Raw genomic sequence first — 21,059 nt, forward strand, 5'->3', positions numbered from 1 at the left:
TTCCTTTCTCAGTGGCTGCCCTCTTCACACACTCTTCAGCAACCCTACACTTGTTCACCAATTCGGAGAAAGTCCTAATCTCCATTGGCCCCACCGAACCGAAAATATCACTCCGGAGTCCTCCCTCGTACTTAACACACTTCCATTCCTCATATTCCACCGGAGTCCCTTGACACATACGAGAGAATCTGAACAGCTCCTCAAACTTGTCAGTATACTCAGATACGAACATAGTACCCTGCTTCAGCTGCAACAATTCAAGCTCCTTGGCCGTCCTAGCAGAAGTCGGAAAGTACTTCTTATAGAACTCCTCTTGGAAGACATCCCAGGTGATATAATCATCACCGTGCTGCAGAAGACGACGGATACCTTGCCACCAATGCGACGCTTCACCTGTGAGCATATAGGTAGCGAACTCGACACGCTGTCCTTCAGGTACCACTTGTGCTTGCAGTGCTCGCTCTATAGCCTGAAACCATGTATCGGCCTCAGTCGGGCTAGTAGTTCCCTTGAACTTAGGTGGATTAACCTTCAAAAAGTTTGCCAGTGTCATCGGGCCCTGAACTCCACCTCCGTCATTACCATGGTTGTTCATCTGTTGACCAAGAGCCTCAGCAGTGGCTTGCATAGCAGCAGCCATATTCTCCAACGCAATCATAAAGTTCACCGGGTCATTAGAGTTAGTCTCCGGCGCACGAGCATTAGTACGACCTCTCCCACGGCCTCTACCGCGTCCACGAGGCGCCATCTGGTTCCTATACACACCAAACAATCGATATTAAGTTGATCAGTCTCAATATCGGAAGTTTAGTACTTTAAAGTCCCAAATGCATGCTCATGAACGTTTATGCCAACTATATCAAGTAGATATACTAACAGCACATAACACACATACAGAGAATGCACAGAAGCATAGTCAGTCCATTCCTCAGGCTCTACAGGAACGAACTGCTCTGATACCATAATGTAACACCCTACCATACAGAGACTTATGCTTAAGTCATAATTCAGAGATGGCAAGGTATTACGACCTCTAAAACAAAAATTTAGTACGTATAGTAGTATGAATGATTGATTATAACTAGGAGCCTTGTAAAAAAAAAGGGGTAAACAAAAACCGCAACTCGAAAGCGCAACACTCCGATCACTAACACAACGAGCAAAGGATAAGCTAACGCAAGATCATATGTATACAAAGAGTGCCAAAAACAGGAATATCAAGACTCAAAATCCGGTTGCGAAGATACCGGTCCGAGCATAGTAATATATACATATGATAAAATAAGGAAAACCCCAAGGAAAACCCAAAGGGACACAAATACCGAAAACCTAATCTCCAAAATCCCCTCTAGAAGGAGTCATCACAGTTTGTATTATTTAATGGAGATAAAAGTATCTAAACAAGATATATAAATCAAGATAGAGTCCCGAGAACAAGAATCTTCGCTAATCCAGAAGTCCCCAGCATGCCTCAACGAGAAGCCTCGCGTCCTGCATCTGAAAACCACAAAATCCGCATGGGTGAGAACCAGAGGTCCCCAGTACGGTAACAGCTTCCACATATATAATACATAATAATAGAGGAAAGCCGAAGGCAATCCTAGAACTTCCTCCAGATAATATCAAAGCTTATAAACAAGCTAAACCGTAAGTGGCAACTGACTAAAGATTCTTCAGTCTAACTAATACTTCCCTTTCCAATTCCTTCAGACCTCCCAACCACCAGCAGGAGTATAATATAGCAAACACAGTTATATCAGACAAGAGATTTACAAATAGGAACAGATAAGGCATTTAGGCAATTAGCAAGTAATATGCAGTCAAATAGGCAATCTCAAACAATTCATGTAATATGCTTATGATGCATGCCTGTCCCTAGTGGCTGATGATATCATCTGTCGGTTATAGAGCCAACCCGACAAGTCCTGGTAGCTAGCCATTGGACTGTCCCTCTGTCGTGCATCCCCAACTCGAGTTATACTCATCATAAACTTGATCATAATCATGATCCATATCCATCACCCTCACTGGTGAATATTTATCCATCACCATCACTGGTGAATATTTATGGGGGCGAGCTCATCCGGGCCTTTCACAGTGCCCGGCCACACTTACAACATAGGGTCAAAAGAGCTTCGAGTCTCAACCTGGAGCACATGGTGGCTAGCCATTGCTACTACCCAGGGAAACCCTCATCTCCAATGGTAGAAGTGCAAACCTTCACAATTCAATCAACATCATATATGCATTTATACTTGGCCATAAACATGGCTCCGCCGTAACACGGCAATAATCTAGCCATCCGGCTCACGGTTAAATCCATAACCAGCCAATTCATTAACAATTACGGCCCTTCGGCCCATGGCACAACAAGCACTTCCACCGCCATTCTCCGCATCTCACATAATCATCTTTGATCATCAATGATCATTCATTTTTCCCTTGCTTCACTCGCAAGTTACCACATTCACTAGCCCTTTTTCTCATGCTAGGCATATCATAATGATTTAAGACATAAGTGGTGAGATCGGAGGCTTAGAAGTATGAAATTTGGCTTTTAAAACTCAAAAATCAACTTTGGGATGAAAATAGGTCCACGCGTACGCGCACGCGTGGATGGCGCTTTCTCGAAGAACGGCGCGTACGCACCAAGTGCGCCTACGCGCGAGGGGTCATTCTGCTAAAAATTTTCTAAGTTAAAAGCTGCAGAATTTACAGATTCAAACCCCAATCTTCCGACGGACATAACTTCCTCATTTTAAATCGTTTTTCACCCGTTCTTCGAACGGCATGGACATCCCGGATCCAATTTCATTTCTAAACAGATTTGACACAAATCAGAGATCCGTAGTCCAAGTTATGTCCCGTCAAAGTATGCCCAAAAACCATGTTTTCATACAAAACCACAAGGTGCCATTTTCAAAACAAGCCACTTTCAACTCTTTTCAAAATCAATCAAACATGCCAATTTCAACCCTTCTCTTTGAAATCATTCAAAATGTACCAAAATCAACAACAAGCCATCCTCAACTCACACATTGACACTTTACCAAGGTTTCCAAAACCACATCCAACCATTTTAACACTTCTCAATCAAATGGCTAAAGGACAAACACAATATCATGTCATACATCCTTCCTCATCCCAATTTCTAATAATACCATTTCCAATTAACCATCATTATACATAATCAATATCATACTCACCATCAACATGGTACCACCCATCAATTCAACCTCAATCATCCATCAAGCATATATCACAACATGCATTTCTCATATTTCACACAATCAAGGCATCAATATTCATAATCACATATATGAACACATCATATATTTCAACCATTCAACAACACCAATAATTCAATGCCTATCTTAGGGCCTCTAGCCTAAGTATTTCCTACCACATTACATATTAGATACGGGAAACCAAAACCATATCTTAGCCGATTCCCCAAGCTCAACCGGAGCACTTCCAAACCACTTGTCCACAAGCTCTCAAGGTATCAACACCTCCAAGAACAGATTTTATCACACAAAACCCTCTTCCAAGCTTTCCAAAATCACCAATCAAGCTCCAATATTCACATATACACAACCTAAGCCACAATCATCATACCCATACACAACATCTCAATACCCAAACATCATAGAACAACAAATTATACTAGGGTTGAGAATCTTACCACACCCAAGATCCAAGGAGACAAGATTAACCTTCTCCTTCAAGAGAGTTGGGTCCTATAACATCAAAGAACCCAAAATCTCAACATTTTTGCTCATGAAACTCGAAATCAAGGGCTGGAATTTCGAACAGTAAAATGTGGATTACCTCAAGATTGATTGTATGGGTTTTGTAGAGCTCTCCGCGGTGAACGCGTGGCCGCAAACGGAGCGGCAATCGGAGCTCTAGATCAAAAGTTATGGTGGTTTGAAGATCAAGTGAGAGAAGGAAGTTGAGAGAGTGTTCTTCCCCCTTCCATCTCAATTTTCAGCGTGTTTTGGTGTTGTGTGAGGAGAGAGAGTGCTGAAAACTAGGGTTTTGGTTTAGTTATGTTGGGCCAAGGGCCCACTTTGGGTCCGGTTGGTCCGGTTTGGCCCATTCGGTCCAATCTTGGTCCGATTTCTATAAAATTGGTACCGAAATTCTCGTCTCAATTTCCTCTATCACATTTAGCTATAAAAATAACATTTTTGGCTTTTTAGAATAAATTCTCATTTATGGGTTAATTAACCATTAATTAACCGGGTCTTACACTCTTAATATCCATACTTCAATTTTGGATTAAATTCACAAAATACAAGAAAAAATATTAATCTTTTAACCTTTCTCTTTAATTAATTAGCTACATGCCTACATACTGTGCAATTCAATTTTAATGTTATTTTGTAAAAGAATAATTTGAAGTGTAATTATTATAGTTATTGGCTAATAAGTTACTATATGTATAAGACAAAAATTAAGTCTATATTGCTAATTACTCGATCAATCTAAGTTGATTTCGAATCATTATATTTTGATATATAGGCTTTCACTTACGAGAAAAGCACTGAGTACCATCGGATTTACCGTCTAATTTAGCGTCTCGAGTTACCGTTGATTTTACCGACGGATTTAGGGAGGGTTTTGTTGTGAAATTCGTTATGTCAAATTGTTACCGGCAGGTTTACTTAACCGACGGTAAATTTATGGGTAATATTTGGAGGAAAAAGGTACAGAATAGGCACAAACATTTTTGTCAGAGTTACCGATGGTAACACAATTAGTTAAACATTGCGTTTTGGTGACACGCAGTGGGTTACCGTCGGATTTATCTAACGATGAATCTGACAGTAATCAGGTCTAAAATTGAGAGCACGAACCCTCTCCCCTTCATTTTGAAAACCCTCTCTCTCTCAAACCCTCTTCTCCATTTCTCTCTCTACCCAGCCCAGCCCCCTTCGCTGCCGCTCCAGCATCGCCACTGCTCCAGATTTAGGTACATTCTCACTCTCTCTCCATTACATCTATTTTAAAATTAGAAATAGAATTTCTTTAATTGTTAGTGTGTTAGCTATTAGTTTGTTATTCTATTAGTGTTAGAAATTTAATTAGTGAGGGTTGTGGTTGTTGAATGATTATGAGTTAGTTGAAGTGTCATACATTTTTTTTAGGAATCAGTATGTTTGAGAATGTTGGTTCAGGATTCATACTTGGTTTGTATGTTTGTGTGTGTTAATAGTTATATTAGAATTCAGAACATATAATGCTTAATTATAATTTATGATTTAGGGTCATATTAATTTTTTATCATGTTAATTTAGGATTTGTGTCTTGGTTATCATATACTAATTTAGGATTTATTCTTACTTGTTTGATTATTACTTGTGTTTTGTTTTTACTTATTTTTGTTAGATTGGAAAATCATGGGCTATGAGAAAATTTTTTATTTAATTTTTGACGTAAATTCTATTGGTTTATTGGTTTGTTTGGTGGGTTTGTTTGAATAAGTTAGAGTTTAGGACTTTATTCAACCCTTGTATGTTGGTTTGGATGGAACCCTTGAAGGGTGGAAAAATCTGAATTTTAGGGGAGACTCTGTTGAAACTTTTATAAGATTTTGAGTAAAATTAAAAAATTAAAATTATGTTTTCGAAAGTCTTAGAATTATGTTTAGGGTTGATAGATATTTGTGTTAATTGCGACATGAATTGGTTCCTCCTTAGAATTCTTATTTTAAGTGTTTTGGGTTATTTGTTATAATTATTTATTATTCGTACCTTTTCTCATATTTGTTATAATTACTTGTTATTTCTTGAGTTTCTTCTTATATTATTATTTATTGGTGTTTGTTATGTTATTAATACATTTACTGTATTGAGTGTATTAATATGTTTAGAGTTAGGTCTTTTCACTGCTAGATTTGCACCAAACCTCAATGCTTGCACACAGGAGATCTCCGACGTCATTAAATTGATGTACGACCACCCATGGTCGACCTACATGCAGATCCCGACTGAGACCAAAGTTCGATGGTTTCAAACGTGGACGGTAAGAACCCAATAATGTTAAATTAATTAACTGTATTTGAACTGTGTTTTATTCCGACTAACTAATATTGGTGAATCACTTTGTGCAATTGAACTTCATATGGGATGAGGGAGCATAATCTCATGATCAGGAAGATCTACGCCTATCGGGCAGCTAAACGTTTTCAGCAAATGATGATGAGCAACATTCGTAAGGAGCGCGACCACCTAACGTTGTGGATCCGTCCAGCCATCAAGAAGGAACTAGAGGCCTATTTTACTCATGATGAGGGGGTTCAAACGTCGCCATCTAACGAATGTCGCTTACAGGGCTTCGCCCATGTCGTCGAAGTAAACAAGTGGGTTGGTGACCTTCATAAAGACGAAGAGCAAACTGGTAAGAATTTTGTCATTGTTTAATGTTTTAGTAGTTACTTGAATTAGTTGTTTAATTTGTTCATTTATTTTTTTGGTTGATATATTAATTTGTAGTCTGAGTCATTGGATCGTGAGGTGACCTGGCAGAGACCCTCAAGTATACCCATATTTTGAAGGCCAACAAGGAGAGATTTGTTGGTGAGAGATCAACGGCTCATTTGTGAATTTAACTAGTCCTAAGTTTCAAATTTATTTGGTTTAAAGTCAATTATTTAACTATTATCCTAATCACAATGTGTGTGACACAAGAGGATTACACGCAGAGGTTGGAGGCCACAACCCAACAATCTCAGCCACCTAGTGGGAATGACGAAGCCAGCTCCAAGACCTTAGTGGTAGATCCTGATAGGATTTGGCGCAAGACCGCCTCTGAACCCCACAAGAATTGCCGCTTCGAGTTGGAGTTGTTCTTCACCAGTGACCTCTCCTCCATGTTAGTGGCTTTTTATGCCTCTACCTCTACCACTAGGCCTGCCGATCCCTAGGAAGTTGTCAACTTGAGGGATGAGGTGCAGAAGCTAACACAGGAGCTTCACCACCAGCAAGCAGAGCAGGCTGAGCAGAGGTACAACGACCTTCTTGCATACGTGGCAGGAGTCATTGCCATCAGTTCGGACTTGACTTGACAGAGAAATTGGAGCAGCTCAATCAGTTGCGGGAGCAGATGGAGGAGTACAATTAGTAGATGCGTGTTGGAGCCAGCAGAAACGCTGTTGGTGGGGCACCGATGTCAACACCTACTCTGTCACCTCAAAAGGGGGATCACGACAATGACGATTACCGGGATCTATAGGGGTTTTATTTTTTTGTTTGTCTACTTTATTGTATTATACTTCTGTGACATTTTATTGTATTCAGATCATTTATTTTTAATAAAACAATTTGTTAATTTCTGCTAATTTTAGATTTTTGCTAACAATTTTGTTAACAAGAGATTTAATTTGATTAGTAATTATGGCTTAACTGTGCCAAAATAAATAAATAAATAAAAATATTACTGTAGGATTATTCGACGGTAACTTGGCTCCTAAACACGTGAAATGATACCAAAGTTACTGTCAGGTAATCATCAATTCGGTCTCGACAAATCCATTAAAAAAAACCGACGAAAAATCTGTCGGTAATTAACGTTAAACAAAAAAATCTGCCAGTAAACAATTTTTGGCGACGTTTATACCGTCAACTCCAGGACAACGGTAAGTCTGATAGTAACTTTATTATTAGCGGATATATTTGGTAAATTCAAAAATAAATCCGACGGTATTCATCGTTTTTCTTGTAATAATCATAAGAATTAAACTATTATTAATTATTAAAACAAAGAGAAAAGAGAGGAGTTGAGGTGAGAAATGTTGTGCTATAATTGTCTTGTTCATTAACATTATGGATATTAGCAATATATATACATGTTGTCCTATAATATATTTTGGGGATAAGTATTGTTTTGGTCCCTAACGTTGAGGGTCAGAATCGAAACCGTCCCTGGTGTAATTTTTTATTTAAAATCGTCCTTAATGTTGCATTTTATTTTAAAATCGTTCTTTCTAATAAATTTTTTTTAAATGACAAAAATACCCTTTCTTCTTGTTCTTCTTCGTCTTCCAGGAGAAGAAATTTTCTTGTTCTTCTTCTTCCAGAAGAACAAATTCTTCTTCCATTAACAAATTAAAAATACAGATTCAACAAAAAAAAAGAAGCAGAGAGGCAGAAGAAGAAGCAGAGAGGCAGTCACAAAAGAAGCAGCGCCGGCGGGATCCCCCTCCCGATGACGACGCGACGGCGGTGAACAACCCTCAGTCACAGAAGAAGTAGAATTTCAAGCAGAAGCAGATCCTTCCTCTTCTCTTCTCCCCCGTCGCAGCGCAGCCCCTCTCCTTTCTTCTTTCTTTCGGCGACGGCGACGGCAGCTCCAAGCTTCGTCGGCGCCGTCCCCCTTCCCCCCTTCCCCTTCCCCCTCTTCTTTTCCCCTTCCCCCTTTCCCCTCTCCCTCTCCCTCTTCTCCCCCCTTCGCATTTCCTTCCCCTCCCTCCCCCAAAACGCGTTTCCAATTCCCTTCCCCTCTCCCCTTTTAATTTTATAATTTTTTTAATTAAAGTAGGAGTAAGGGTATTTTAGAAATAAGGTTAAAAATTTTATTAAAAAGGACGATTTAAATATGAAAAAAAAAACGTTAAGGATGATTATAAATCAAGAATTATATTGGGGACGGATTCGATTCTGACCCTCAATGTTAGGGACCAAAACAATACTTATCCCTATATTTTGTATAACTCAACAAAATCAAATGAAATCTTCTAAATTTTTAGAAAATGATTCATATGCTAACAGAATAGTAAGCCGTCAAACTAACTAATTCTAAAAGAATGTATGGTGTAGAAGAAGACACAACAGAGTAATAAAAGAATTAGGCATTGTTTAATTTGCTGTAAATGGGCTTATGTTTATCTGTATTGTTCTCAATTTGAGTTGATTTTTGTCCTTATTCTGATATTAGTCATATGTTTATTTTTTTACTTGGCCCAATATCCAATAGCCTTTTATTATTGAAATAAGGCGTTTAAGAATATTTTAAATTTTTTTAATAAAAAAAATTTAAAATTAGAAAAAATAAATTGAAAATAAATTTATTGGATCAACAAATTACTACATATATAAAGTGAAATTCAAACTCTCAATATTTAATTAAACAAACGAGTGAACTAACTACTTAACTAACCTAAGTTGGTTGGATTAATTTAAAGGCAAATAAAAATAAACTAACAATTCATTTAGTTTGCCCGAATCTCTCTTTCTTCTCTTTTTGGTACGGCGAATAACTCTCTTCTCTTTTTGGTACGGCGAATAACTCTTTTATTGATAGCCTTGCCTGTAACTGATTATGTTTTTTTTTTTTTTTTTTTTTGATGAATGTAACTGATTAATTGTAAAATAGATTTTATTTTGCAAGTTTGGGCAAAATATCAAGCCCAATGCAAGTTTGGACTTCCAATTTTAATATTTGATTCCGATGAAAAGAACACATATATTTAATAATTTAATATCTAATCTCAATACAAAAAAATAAATAAATAAATAAATAAATAAATAAAGTATCGTTTTTGTCCCCAACGTTTGGAGTAAGTCCTATTTGTGTCCCTAACGTTTAAATCGTCCTATTTGTATCCCTAACGTTTATAAAAGTGATTCAATGTTATCCTACTATCAATTATACTAACAAATCAGATTATATTTTTCAATTATTCTCACTTAGATGTATTCATTCTCAACTAGGTTTCACTTTGATATGTTCAATTTTAATATTATACCCATTATTTATGTTTAGATTCAATTATGTCCCTAGAAAAGTGAAATATGTAAATGTTGTAGAAATTAGTTTTAGTTTTTGATGAACTATTTTTCGGAGTGAATCATCGATTCTTTCTTAGACATTTGTATTCTAACTTCAACAAAAGATTTTTAAAACTCAAATTAAAGCGTTCATAATGTGTAATTAACGACAGGATAACATTGAATCAATTTTACAAACGTTAAGAATACAAATAAGACGATTTAAACGTTAGAGACACAAATAGGATTTACCCCAAACGTTGAGAACAAAAATGATACTTTACTCAAAAAAAAATCTAATCTGCCAATTCTTTTTAATATTCAACACAAACAGATGGTAATTTTATTGGCAAATACTCTTTTTAGTATTTACTTCTCTAATCCTTACCGCGCAGTCCATTACAACTTAAAAATATAAACTGCCTTCAATCAAATATCACATATTCACATAGAACGGTGTTTTTGTACATTTTCCAATTTTATGATATTTGTACTAATAATTGTGTATTAGTTGTCCAAACATGAAAGTAAAGTAATAATATATATCTCATAATGACAAATATTTGTATTTTTCTCATAAGAACTAAGCAGTTATACACTAGATTCACATACCAGCCACAAGAAAGGCACAAACTACAACACAAGAAGGAAGAAATAATACATAAGGGGAAGTTGTAAGATAGGTTAAGGCTTAAGGGCACTTGGTCTTGTTACCATGGGTGGTCATGTCAGTGTAGCAAGAACCACATAGTTCCCTGTTACCAGCAGTACCAGGAGGGACACACTTGCACCTCACACAGCATGTCCCACAAGCCCTGTTGCACAAATTCGGTCTTGAGTGCAAACTGCACCTTTCTTTGCATAGTCCACCACAATCTGCCAACCAAACAATATTCACTTATTCAATTCATTCAACATCATACATATGCTACTAGTACACTACTAGTACCAACCAACCATTATTTTATGACAAAATGTCCCTACATATATGTCGTCAAAGGTTAACTTTTAGCTCACTTAGTGTCTAAATCATATTGTCTAATTTATTAAAAAATTTAAAAATTAATACTTAATTTAAAAAATATAAAATTAAATCATTTTTAAATATTTAATATTCACCTTAAAAAATAATTTCGACAAATTCAACACGTAATTAAAATGTACCACGATATTTGCCAAACTTTTTAACTTAGACCCGCAATATAGATTAAGAAAGTTATCAAGTATACCAGTGTTTCAATAATTTTTAATCGTAGACCTTAATTATATATATTATATATTTTTTATAATTAAAATCAACAATTAAAAATAATTGAAATACCAGTATATCAATACATTTAAAAATTTTTCTACAGATTAACGTCATGTTACTTGAATCCAAAATATCTAGGCTTCAAGGTTTTGCAAAGATTTTTCTTATTTACATGTATTTTGTATTGTATTGTAAGACTTATAATCTTTTAGCAACGATTTTTTTTGTTTTACATCTATTTTGTGTTGTAAAGCAAGACCTATAAGGCGCTATAATCATGAATATGGAACCCAATACGATAGAGAGAGCACATGATGAATATACTAATTTTAAACTTTTGTTTTTATATATATCTTTATCTTAATATTTATTAACAATAACATATAAATAATTTTTAATTAAATAAAGTATTTTAAATTATTTATTAATAATAAATACTATATGTTATTTCTATACTTATTTTAGTAATATAGGCTCTTCGATATATTCAGACAAATTTTTATCTTTTATTGAAACAGAAAAGTTTTCTGAAAGTCGAACTGACAAACTGATAAAACTAAAAAGTTCAAACTAAAAATTTAACAAAAATAACTAAAATTAAATCGAATATAAAATATTTATATATAAAATATGTATTTTTTGAAAAAATAATTTTATTTTATATTTTATCTTAAATTAATTAACTATTAAAAAAATAGATCAATTAATTAATTTTTTGACTAATTTTTTTTATTTCATTGCTGGCCGATTTTTCCCTAAATCAGACCAATTCGGTGGACGATTTTCATCCACCCTAATCAAACTAATCGGTTCGGTTCAATTTTCAAAAAATGCAAAATAAAACCAAAAACAGTGTGGGACGAATGTCAATTTAGTGTCTTAACCGAAATTTATATAATATGTGAATACTTCAACTCAATAAAATGCTCATACTTCATAATTTATAAGGTTATGATTTTTCTTTTTCAGCTTATTTTAAGTCATCATGCTAAAAAATACAAAAAAAAAAAAAAGCGATTATGTAATGTTACGGATTTAGTGTTTAGTGTTCCAAGTCAAAATTTAATTATAATGTTGTAAAAAAATATCTAATTATTATGTTATATTTGATTTAAGGTGAATTATATGGTAAAGATGTAAATTTATAGATTTTTTTTATGAGATTAAATAGTCTTTGAAAAAACTAAGACTCATATTTTGAACAACAATAATATAATAAAAAATAATTATAAAATAATTTGTACTCTCTATACATTTTTAATCTGTATAGTAGAATATCTCTTGATTTAATTCTTTTGATTATTATTTTATTAGAAAAATATGTTAAAAATAACATGTCTAAATATATTGTAACTAATTTGTGTTTATATGACATTAAATAACTAAATATTTTCAAAAAATAAATTTCAATATGTTTTAAAAATCTAATAGAGTAACCGCAAATTAAATATACTTTTCAATTAGACACCAAAAAAAATTATAGTTTTCAATTTTCCCCGTTATCCAAAAAAAATATGAAGTCGTAAAAATGGACTAGACTATTTGTCTAAATTTAGACGCAAATTTTGGGTAAAAAATCATTGTTGTACAAATGATTAGTATAAAAGTTAATTATGACATTTAATTTGTGTAGCATTCTCATATTTTATACTGTGGTGCTTACCTATATCTTGCATTAGCCTTCTGTTGCTGTCTCTCACAATAAGCTGAACAAAATAAATTTCAGCGCCAAAAGCATTTAATCAGCACTATATATATAACACTACATAGCTTTAAAGTAAATAATAAAATAATAACAAGAGTTTATTTGAAGACACATTAAATTTAAATGGACACAAGATAAAGAATAAAGTGCATACTGGCTTGTCCGCGGGCAGGCTCAGTTGTTCATCATCTTCATCTTCTATCTTCACATCAGATGAAACCTAAAGTAAAATAATAAAAAAAACACTAAGCAGCGAGCTTCAAGTGGGTGGATATATATAAAAAGACCAAGTTAAGGAGTGTATATTATGTTACTTTAGAAAGGCAGAGAAGCAATAACACTCCGAGAAGCAGAACAACGCGTGATAATGCCATAGTGTATTATTATTATTATTATTATTATTGTATTTTAGGAAACTGATTTGAAATGGAGTGAGTCTATCTGATTCTGTGATTCCTCGCTTCTACACACACCCACTAGTAGCGTTTATATAGCCACAAAAACAAGACCGCCATAAGTATAACTCGCAACTCGCAAACTCAAATCTTCCAACTTCTAAATTACCGTATCACCCCTCCATATTTTTCTCACATCTGATTTATAAGCCTCTTGTCTATATCTTCTTAGTTCTTACACATACTTCAATATCACTCACTAATTAACACAGTATAAAATATATGTACTAAATTAAAAAATTAATTATTTTATTGTGATTAATTTAATTATTGTATTATAATATATTTAATTATTTTTTAATAATTATATATATATATATATACGAAACATCTTTTGTTTTGCTAGTACCTAGAGGTAGTAAATAGGTCAAAATCTGTCGGGTCGGCTTGCATAACCCGCCAAAAAAGGCGGGTTAAGTTAAAAATTTGAGACCGCCAAACTTAAAAGGTTCGTCTAATCTGCACTACCTAATCTGTGGATTTCGGCGAATTTTGGCCGGACAGACTTTTTTGCTGGACCAGATGTTTTTTTTTTTGTTATTAGAATAATTTTTTTATAAATTTTTATGATATTATTGATCTATAAAAGAATGAAGATGATAATTGAAGATATTCTAAGGTATATTTGGATTATATTTTATGTTTGATTGATTTTAAATTTAAAAATGTTTAATTATATATTTTAAACAATATTTTTTTTACTTTAGACAATATTAATTTTATATTTTGTTTTAAAAAAGTTAATTTCTAATTATGTTGATTTTATATTTTGTTTTAAGACTACTTCATTAGACTAGACGAGGTGAGACGAGACAAACTTTTCTATTTGCTACCCCTACTAGTACCACAATACAAACACCTTTTATACATTTTTGAGGCAAGTGTAGGAATAACTATAGGTAAAATATGTGAAAATTTAAGCTGTATTTTAGTTCTACTCGATAGTTTAAGTCTTTTAAACCAAATTTTATTAACATTTTAAATCTTATAATCTGACTTTATCTACACTTAAACATAATATTTTAGTCCTTCATATTCCATAATATCACATATTATTTTTGTATGATTAGCAAATTGATTTTTTACTTTTGATGACTCTAAGTATTTGTGTAAAAGATAGAAATTTAAATTCAAATCTTTACTATTTATAAAAATTCATATTATATATTATAGGTACAGATCAATCAGATAAGATTAATCTCGCAATTGGATTTGATTTTATTCATACAGATTAATTTTTAATTAATTTGTTTATACCATAAATAAAATATGTAAAGAAAATAAAAATTGATAAATATACTATAAATTATTTATATCTGTAAATAAAATAATTAGTTATTTATTTAAAAAAATTTGATTAGAACAGGTTAAATATCTATAAATACGAATTGTGTGTCAACTTTAGTCAAATAACATTCTAAATAAATTTTTTATTATATTTCTTCTTTACAAAAATACAATATAAAAAAATATTATACTATTTTTAAAATATTTAGACAAAATTCAAGTTAAAATTATTAAATAATAATTTAAAAATATATAAAAAATATGTTCAGATTAATAAAATAATTTGTATTATTATATAAGTTTATAGATAAAAATAAGCTAGAAAAAAAAAGTTTAAAACTTAGAATGATTTCCAAAGTTTTCCTTTTCAAGTAGTTAATTTAATTTATTTGCTAGGCAAGACCTTGGCCTAAAGAAAAATATTAATGTGATTAGGGAGTAGTAATTTTGAAGGATGGGATGAGGTCAAATTAGTCCAAGTTGAAGTAGCAGCAAATCCAAGGAGTTGTTTTGTTGTTAAGGCATTGATTGGAGACAGCTGGGTGAAAGCTGTAAACACTACTAACAATGCATGCTGTGCTCCATTCCCATTCCCATTCCCATCATCCTTATCTCCATCACTTGCTTCTTGCTTCTCTCTCTCTGACACACCTTCAGAAATCATAATTTCAATTTTCATGGGGTCAAGTACTTTTCCGTACTAGGCCATGCACCAAAACGTGCAACAAAAGCAAATCTCGCTTATATTGCACTTCTCTCTTCTTCCACATATTTTTCTAATACAAAATCATATTTATATATATTTAAAGGGGTAAGTATTGTTTTGGTCCCTAACGTTGAGGGCGAGAATCGAAATCGTTCCTCGTCTAATTTTCGATTTAGAATCGTCCTTAACGTTTTTTTCGTATTAAAATCGTCCTTTTTAATAAAAAATTTTTCTAAATGACAAAACTATCCTTCTTTTATAAATTGTTATTTTAAATAAAAAAATATAAAATAAAAAAAAGAAAGAAAAGACAGGAGAAGGAGGGGAGAAAGGGAAAGGACGCAGGGGGTAGGGGGAAGGAAAAGGGGAAAGGGAAAGGGGGAGGAGGGGGACAGCGCCGACGCTCCTCACCGCTGCTCTTCTGCCGCTGCTCCTCACCGTTGTGTTCTCGCGTTCGCTCCGTCGTGCATGGCAGTGAGCTTTCTGCAGGAACGCGAGGTATCCGACCTCTGCCTTGGAAAACCACCGTTGAGGTCCCTCTCTGCTTCCTCCAATATCGCACACGCCTTGACTGCTCTCAACAACTCCGAAGACAACATCAGTGTCTGGACCTGCGACCATTGCAGCAAGAAGGAAGAAGAAGGAGAAGTAGAAGGAGGAGAGTGTTGTAGATGCGTTGGCAAAGTGTGCATGGTTGATGTTGTTTGCTTCCTTTCCAGGGAAGACAACCTCTTGTCTCCCTCTCAAGCTCTCAAAGCTTCTCTTTCTGTTATTCTCACTCAACCTTTCTCTCTGTTTCTACTTGAAATGTTAGACCCTAAGAAGCACGGACACACCAAATTACTGCCGTGTCCACGTGTCGGACACGCGGTGGACACGGACACGCGGTGGACACGCGGTGGACACGTGTCCGACACACCTGAGCACGTGTCGCAAAAAAAAAATTTTTTTTTTACTCGGACACGCCATGACACGGCACTGGACACACGAGGACATGGCACTGGACACACGAGGACCCGGCATTGGACACGATTGGCATGTAAAAATTGCAGAAATTTTTTTTAAAAAAAAATTACCTTTAACCCAAAAAAAATCTTGGACCCCATAAGCACAAGGAGTCTCTCACACATTTTAAATAACTCATAAAAAAACAACCCTCATTTTTTACACGACCCTTCACCTTCAGAGCATAGCAAAAGTCACCCTCCTCCACGCACCGTCCTCTGCACGCAAGTCCTCTGCGCGCCGGTCCTCTGCACGCAAGTCCTCTGCAGGCCGGTCCTCTGTGCATTGCTCCTCCGGCGATGCTCCTCTGCGAGTCGCTCCACTGCACGCCGCTCCTTCTACCTCTGTGCGCTCATCTCCCTATGTTCTCATCTTCTTTGCTTCGTGCTTTTCTCCTCTCTGCTTTGCTCCTCTTCACCGGTGGCACTCTTTTGCCACAATAGTTGTTGCAAATCGTTGCTTGCAGCAACTTAGCAACTTAGGGGTTGAGGTAATTTCTTTTGAACTTTTATTTTATCGTTAGAATGTTAGCTCACTAAGTCTATACTCCATAGTTACTAGTTACTACAAATAGTTACTTGTTATCTGCATTATTGATTTTTTTTATTAAATTATTTAGGAATGATGAGTTCTCTTGGGGTTACTGGAACTGAAAAAAATGAGGACTCTGCGGATAAGCCTTTATGAAAATTTGTTGTGAAAAAAAATAAGGTTGAAGGGGGAGGTAATTTTGAGTTTGAATGCAAGTATTGTGAAGTTGTATTTAGAGGCTCTTACACTAGGGTGAGAGCACATCTCTTGAAAATTCCAGGAAAGGGAATAAGGGTCTGTCAAAAAATCACTGCAGTGAAGCTTCAAGAATTGAGAAAATTAGATAATGAAGCTACATTGTTGAGTGAAAGTGCAAAGCCCAAATCTATTCCTCTTCCACCCTCTAATGATGAAGGTAGTTCGAAAAAGAGAAAGGGTCCAGGAACAATAGATCACTCATTCAATATGAAAGATAGAGATACTTTAGATTTAGAAATTGCTAGAATGTTTTACTCTTCTGGATTACCATTTCATCTAGCAAGGAACCCTCACTTTATCAAAGCTTTCTCTTTTGCTTCTAACAAAAATCTAGATGGTTATATTCCCCCGGGCTATAACAAGTTAAGGACAACTTTGCTTGAGAGAGAAAGGGAGCATGTGGAAAGGATGTTGGAGCCAATAAAAAATTCATGGAGTCAAAAAGGAGTAAGCATTGTAAGTGATGGGTGGAGTGATCCGCAAAGAAGGCCTCTTCTTAATTTTATGGCTGTGACTGAAAGTGGACCTATGTTTTTGAAAGCCATAGATTGTTCGGATGAGATCAAAGACAAAGATTTTATTGCAAGCAAAATGAGAGAAGTGATTATGGAAGTTGGTGTCTCAAATGTTGTGCAAATTGTGACGGACAATGCACCTGTGTGTAAGGCTGCTGGATTATTGATTGAGGCTGAGTTTCCTACTATATATTGGACTCCTTGTGTTGTCCATACACTTAATCTTGCCTTGAAGAATATTTGTGCAGCCAAGAACACCGAGAGGAATAATATTGTTTATCAAGAATGTTGTTGGATTACACAAGTTGCTGAAGATGCTATTTTCATTAAAAATTTCATTGTGAATCATCATATGAGGTTATCGATTTTTAATGAATTTGTATCATTGAAACTACTTAATATTGCTCCTACACGATTTGCCTCTACCATTGTGATGCTCAAGAGGTTCAAATTAATAAAGTTTAGACTCAAAGAGATGGTGATTAGTGAGAAGTGGTCCTCCTACAAGGAAGATGATGTGGGAAAGGCTGAATTTGTTAAAGAGAAGATTTTGAGTGATAATTGGTGGCAAAAGGTGGATTACATCCTTTCTTTTACTGATCCTATTTATGATGTTTTAAGAAGCACTGATACGGATACTCCTAGTCTCCATTTAGTGTATGAAATGTGGGATTCAATGATTGAAAAGGTGAAAAAGGTTATATATCACTATGAGAAAAAGGATGAAAGTGAGGAATCAACATTTTTCAATGTTGTGAACTCAATATTAATTGAGCGTTGGACAAAAAGTAGTACACCTCTTCATTGTTTTGCACATTCCTTGAATCCAAGGTAATATTGAAACTTTTTTACAATTTTTTTCGTTTAAATAGATTTGCTTAAACCATGTATAATTTTATTCCTTAAAAATTATATAGGTATTATAGTCATCAATGGCTAAGACAAGACTCTAGACGTGTTCCTCCTCATCAAGATGTGGAACTTACTAATGAGAGAGTGAAGTGCTTGAAAAGATATTTCCCTGATGCTGAAGATAGGAGAAAAGTGAACTTAGAGTTTGCTAATTTTTCAGGTGGTAGAGAGGGGTTTGATGATTGTGACTCTTTGAATGATAGAGGTGTGCTAGATGCAAAATCTTGGTGGCTAGTTCATGGTATTCATGCTCCAACTCTTCAAAAGATTGCTCTCAAACTACTTGGGCAACCATCTTCATCTTCTTGTTGTGAGAGAAATTGGAGCACTTACTCTTTTATTCATTCTCTCAAAAGAAATAAGATAAAACCCAAACGAGCTGAGAATTTAGTGTTTGTGCATACCAATCTTCGTCTCATGTCAAGGAAAACTCCCCAATACAAGAAAGGAGAAACAATGATGTGGGATATTGCGGGAGATGATTTTTCACCAATTGATGAAGATAATGGGGTCCTAGAAATTGCTAGTCTTTCTCTTGATGAACCGGAGTTGGAAGCTGTTCTTTTTGTCAATGAAGAAAATGAAGTTACTTTTTAGATGATCACTGTAATTAGCTTTTTTTGGATATATCATTAGAATTGATGCCCCATATTTTTTTGGAAAGGATATGAAAATAGGAAGTAGTGAAGTTCAAAAGATAGTTAAAGAATACTCCATGTGTTTTTTTTTTTTTTTGAGGGGTTAGGAAGTGATTATAAGTTCAATTGTAAATTTTGACTTCATATTATATATATGATATATATTATGACTTTTGATTTTTTTTCTTAAAATTTAATATATATATGCCGTGTCCGTGTCCGGTAAAATTTTAATTTTGGTGTGTCTCCGTGTCCGTGTCCGTGTCGTATCCCGTGTCCGTGTCCGTGTCTGTGCTTCTTAGGTTAGACCTCATATTTTTCTTCAATTTTTTGAATCTAAAATTTTAACTCATAATAGATAAAGTGAATTTAGATTTTAATTACTGAGACTTGTTTATTGAAAGCAATTAATCTGATTCTCCAAGGAGCACAGATTATAGCAACAACAAGAAAGAGTGGGGTGGGGGAAAGGAAACGCGTTTTGGGGGTTGGAGGGAGGGGGAGCCGAAAGGAAACGTGAAGGGGGAGGGGAGGGAGAGGGGAAAGGGGAAAGGAAGAGGGGGAAGGGGGGAGGGGGACGGCGCCGGTTAAGCTTGGAGGGGGACCCCGCCGGCGCTGCTTCTTCCTTTGTGACTGTCTCTGCTTCTTCTTCTGCTTGAGCTTCTGCTTCTTCTTCTGTTACTGCCTCTGCTTCTATTTCTGTGACTGCTTCAGTTTCTGATTTTGATTTGTTTTTTTTTATTTTATTGTTATTGTGTGTTGATTTGGTTGTTGAGTTGAATTTCTGATTGTTTGATTTGTTAAAATGTTGTTTTTCTTGGTGGTGGTGGAGGCAAAAGTGGTGGTGGTGATGAAAATAAAGGTGCTCATAGTAGTGGAGGGCATTTTTGTCTAAAAAAATTAAAAGGATGATTTTAATACGAAAAAAAGTTAAGTACGATTCTAAATCGAAAATTAGATGAGGGATGGTTTCGATTCTCACCCTCAACGTTAGGTACCAAAACAATACTTACCCCTATATTTTAACTTTTATGATAAAGAAAATATAGAGAGATATGATATAACAAACATTTTACATATAAAAGGCTCATTCTTAAAGACTCTTTGCTAAGTATGAACTATGGAGTGCTGCATATTTTGTTAATTCGTTAAATTTAAACTCTTCATTTATTATATTTTATTTGAATAGTCTAAATTTAAAAAAGTAATCTGTTAATCAGGTTAACTATTTTTTTTTATAAATTTTAGATTTTTTTATAAGTTTCAGATATTGGGCTGAAGTTTAAAATAAAAAAATAATATATAAATATTAAAAACAACATATCTGTACAACAAAAAATAATTACTGAAATTTAGAATTAAAATAAATAATACATGAAAAATAAATTGAAAATTCATGTACTAAATTCAGAAAAAAAGATATATTAGAATCTTAAAAAAATAATATAAAATATATATTATGTATATAATATTAAAATTTAAATAAATTTTATTTTGTGTAAAACAAAATTATAATATTACACAATAATAAAAAATTGTGTTATATAAATTTAATTAATATATATATATATATATATATATATATATATATATATAATTTTATTTTGTATGAAACAAAATTATAACATTAAATATGAAGTAAATGATAAAAAATTTTATATTATATAAATTTAATTTACGAAACATATATAGAACGTAAGAAGCAAACAAACATATAATAATTTTATTTTGTGCGAAACAAAAATTCATATAAAACATATTTATATAATTTTTTTATTAACAATTTTTTTATTAAAATATGTTACTTTACTATATTTAAAATATATTATTTGAAATAATTATATTATTTTAGTTAATATATATTATTTAAAAAAATATTTAAAATTTATTATTTTGTATTAAAAATATAATTAAAAATATATTATTAGTTTTTCTTAAAATAACTTTTTTGTTCAAATACTATGACAAAAAAGTTTTTACGTAACTGCGACTATTCAATAAATATTATATAAGTTAATAAAA

General features: G+C 33.8%; 2 protein-coding genes across 2 annotated transcripts; one reads left to right on the forward strand and one right to left on the reverse strand.

Moving 5' to 3' along the window:
- Positions 1 to 10,323: 10,323 nt before the first annotated feature.
- Positions 10,324 to 13,345, reverse strand: LOC107632573 (snakin-2). The gene is made up of 4 exons (XM_016336241.3): positions 13,045 to 13,345; positions 12,885 to 12,950; positions 12,689 to 12,731; positions 10,324 to 10,649 (listed from the first exon to the last, which is right to left on the reverse strand). Exons 1-4 carry the CDS (start codon positions 13,102 to 13,104, stop codon positions 10,465 to 10,467), a joined length of 354 nt encoding a protein of 117 aa, XP_016191727.1. The 5' UTR covers positions 13,105 to 13,345; the 3' UTR covers positions 10,324 to 10,464.
- A 3,504-nt stretch (positions 13,346 to 16,849) lies between these two features.
- On the forward strand, positions 16,850 to 18,996 carry LOC107609936 (uncharacterized). Its single transcript, XM_016312001.3, has 2 exons — positions 16,850 to 18,318; positions 18,405 to 18,996. The coding sequence occupies exons 1-2, from the start codon at positions 17,180 to 17,182 to the stop codon at positions 18,994 to 18,996; spliced, it is 1,731 nt and encodes a 576-aa protein (XP_016167487.2). The 5' UTR covers positions 16,850 to 17,179.
- The last annotated feature ends 2,063 nt before the right edge of the window (positions 18,997 to 21,059 follow it).

Source organism: Arachis ipaensis, chromosome B1 (assembly GCF_059453495.1).
Source record: "Arachis ipaensis isolate K30076 ecotype BB chromosome B1, ASM5945349v1, whole genome shotgun sequence".
Taxonomy (NCBI): domain Eukaryota; kingdom Viridiplantae; phylum Streptophyta; class Magnoliopsida; order Fabales; family Fabaceae; genus Arachis; species Arachis ipaensis.

Bases quoted from the DNA above. Each gene is read 5' to 3' on its own strand.
- LOC107609936 (XM_016312001.3), top strand. From the start codon at position 17,180: ATGAAAGATAGAGATACTTTAGATTTAGAAATTGCTAGAATGTTTTAC. The intron at 18,319-18,404 runs GTAATATTGAAA...AAAATTATATAG, and splicing joins GCACATTCCTTGAATCCAAG to GTATTATAGTCATCAATGGC.
- LOC107632573 (XM_016336241.3), bottom strand. From the start codon at position 13,104: ATGGCATTATCACGCGTTGTTCTGCTTCTCGGAGTGTTATTGCTTCTC. The intron at 12,951-13,044 runs GTAACATAATAT...ATTTTACTTTAG, and splicing joins TGCTTCTCTGCCTTTCTAAA to GTTTCATCTGATGTGAAGAT. The intron at 12,732-12,884 runs GTATGCACTTTA...TATTTTGTTCAG, and splicing joins GCCTGCCCGCGGACAAGCCA to CTTATTGTGAGAGACAGCAA.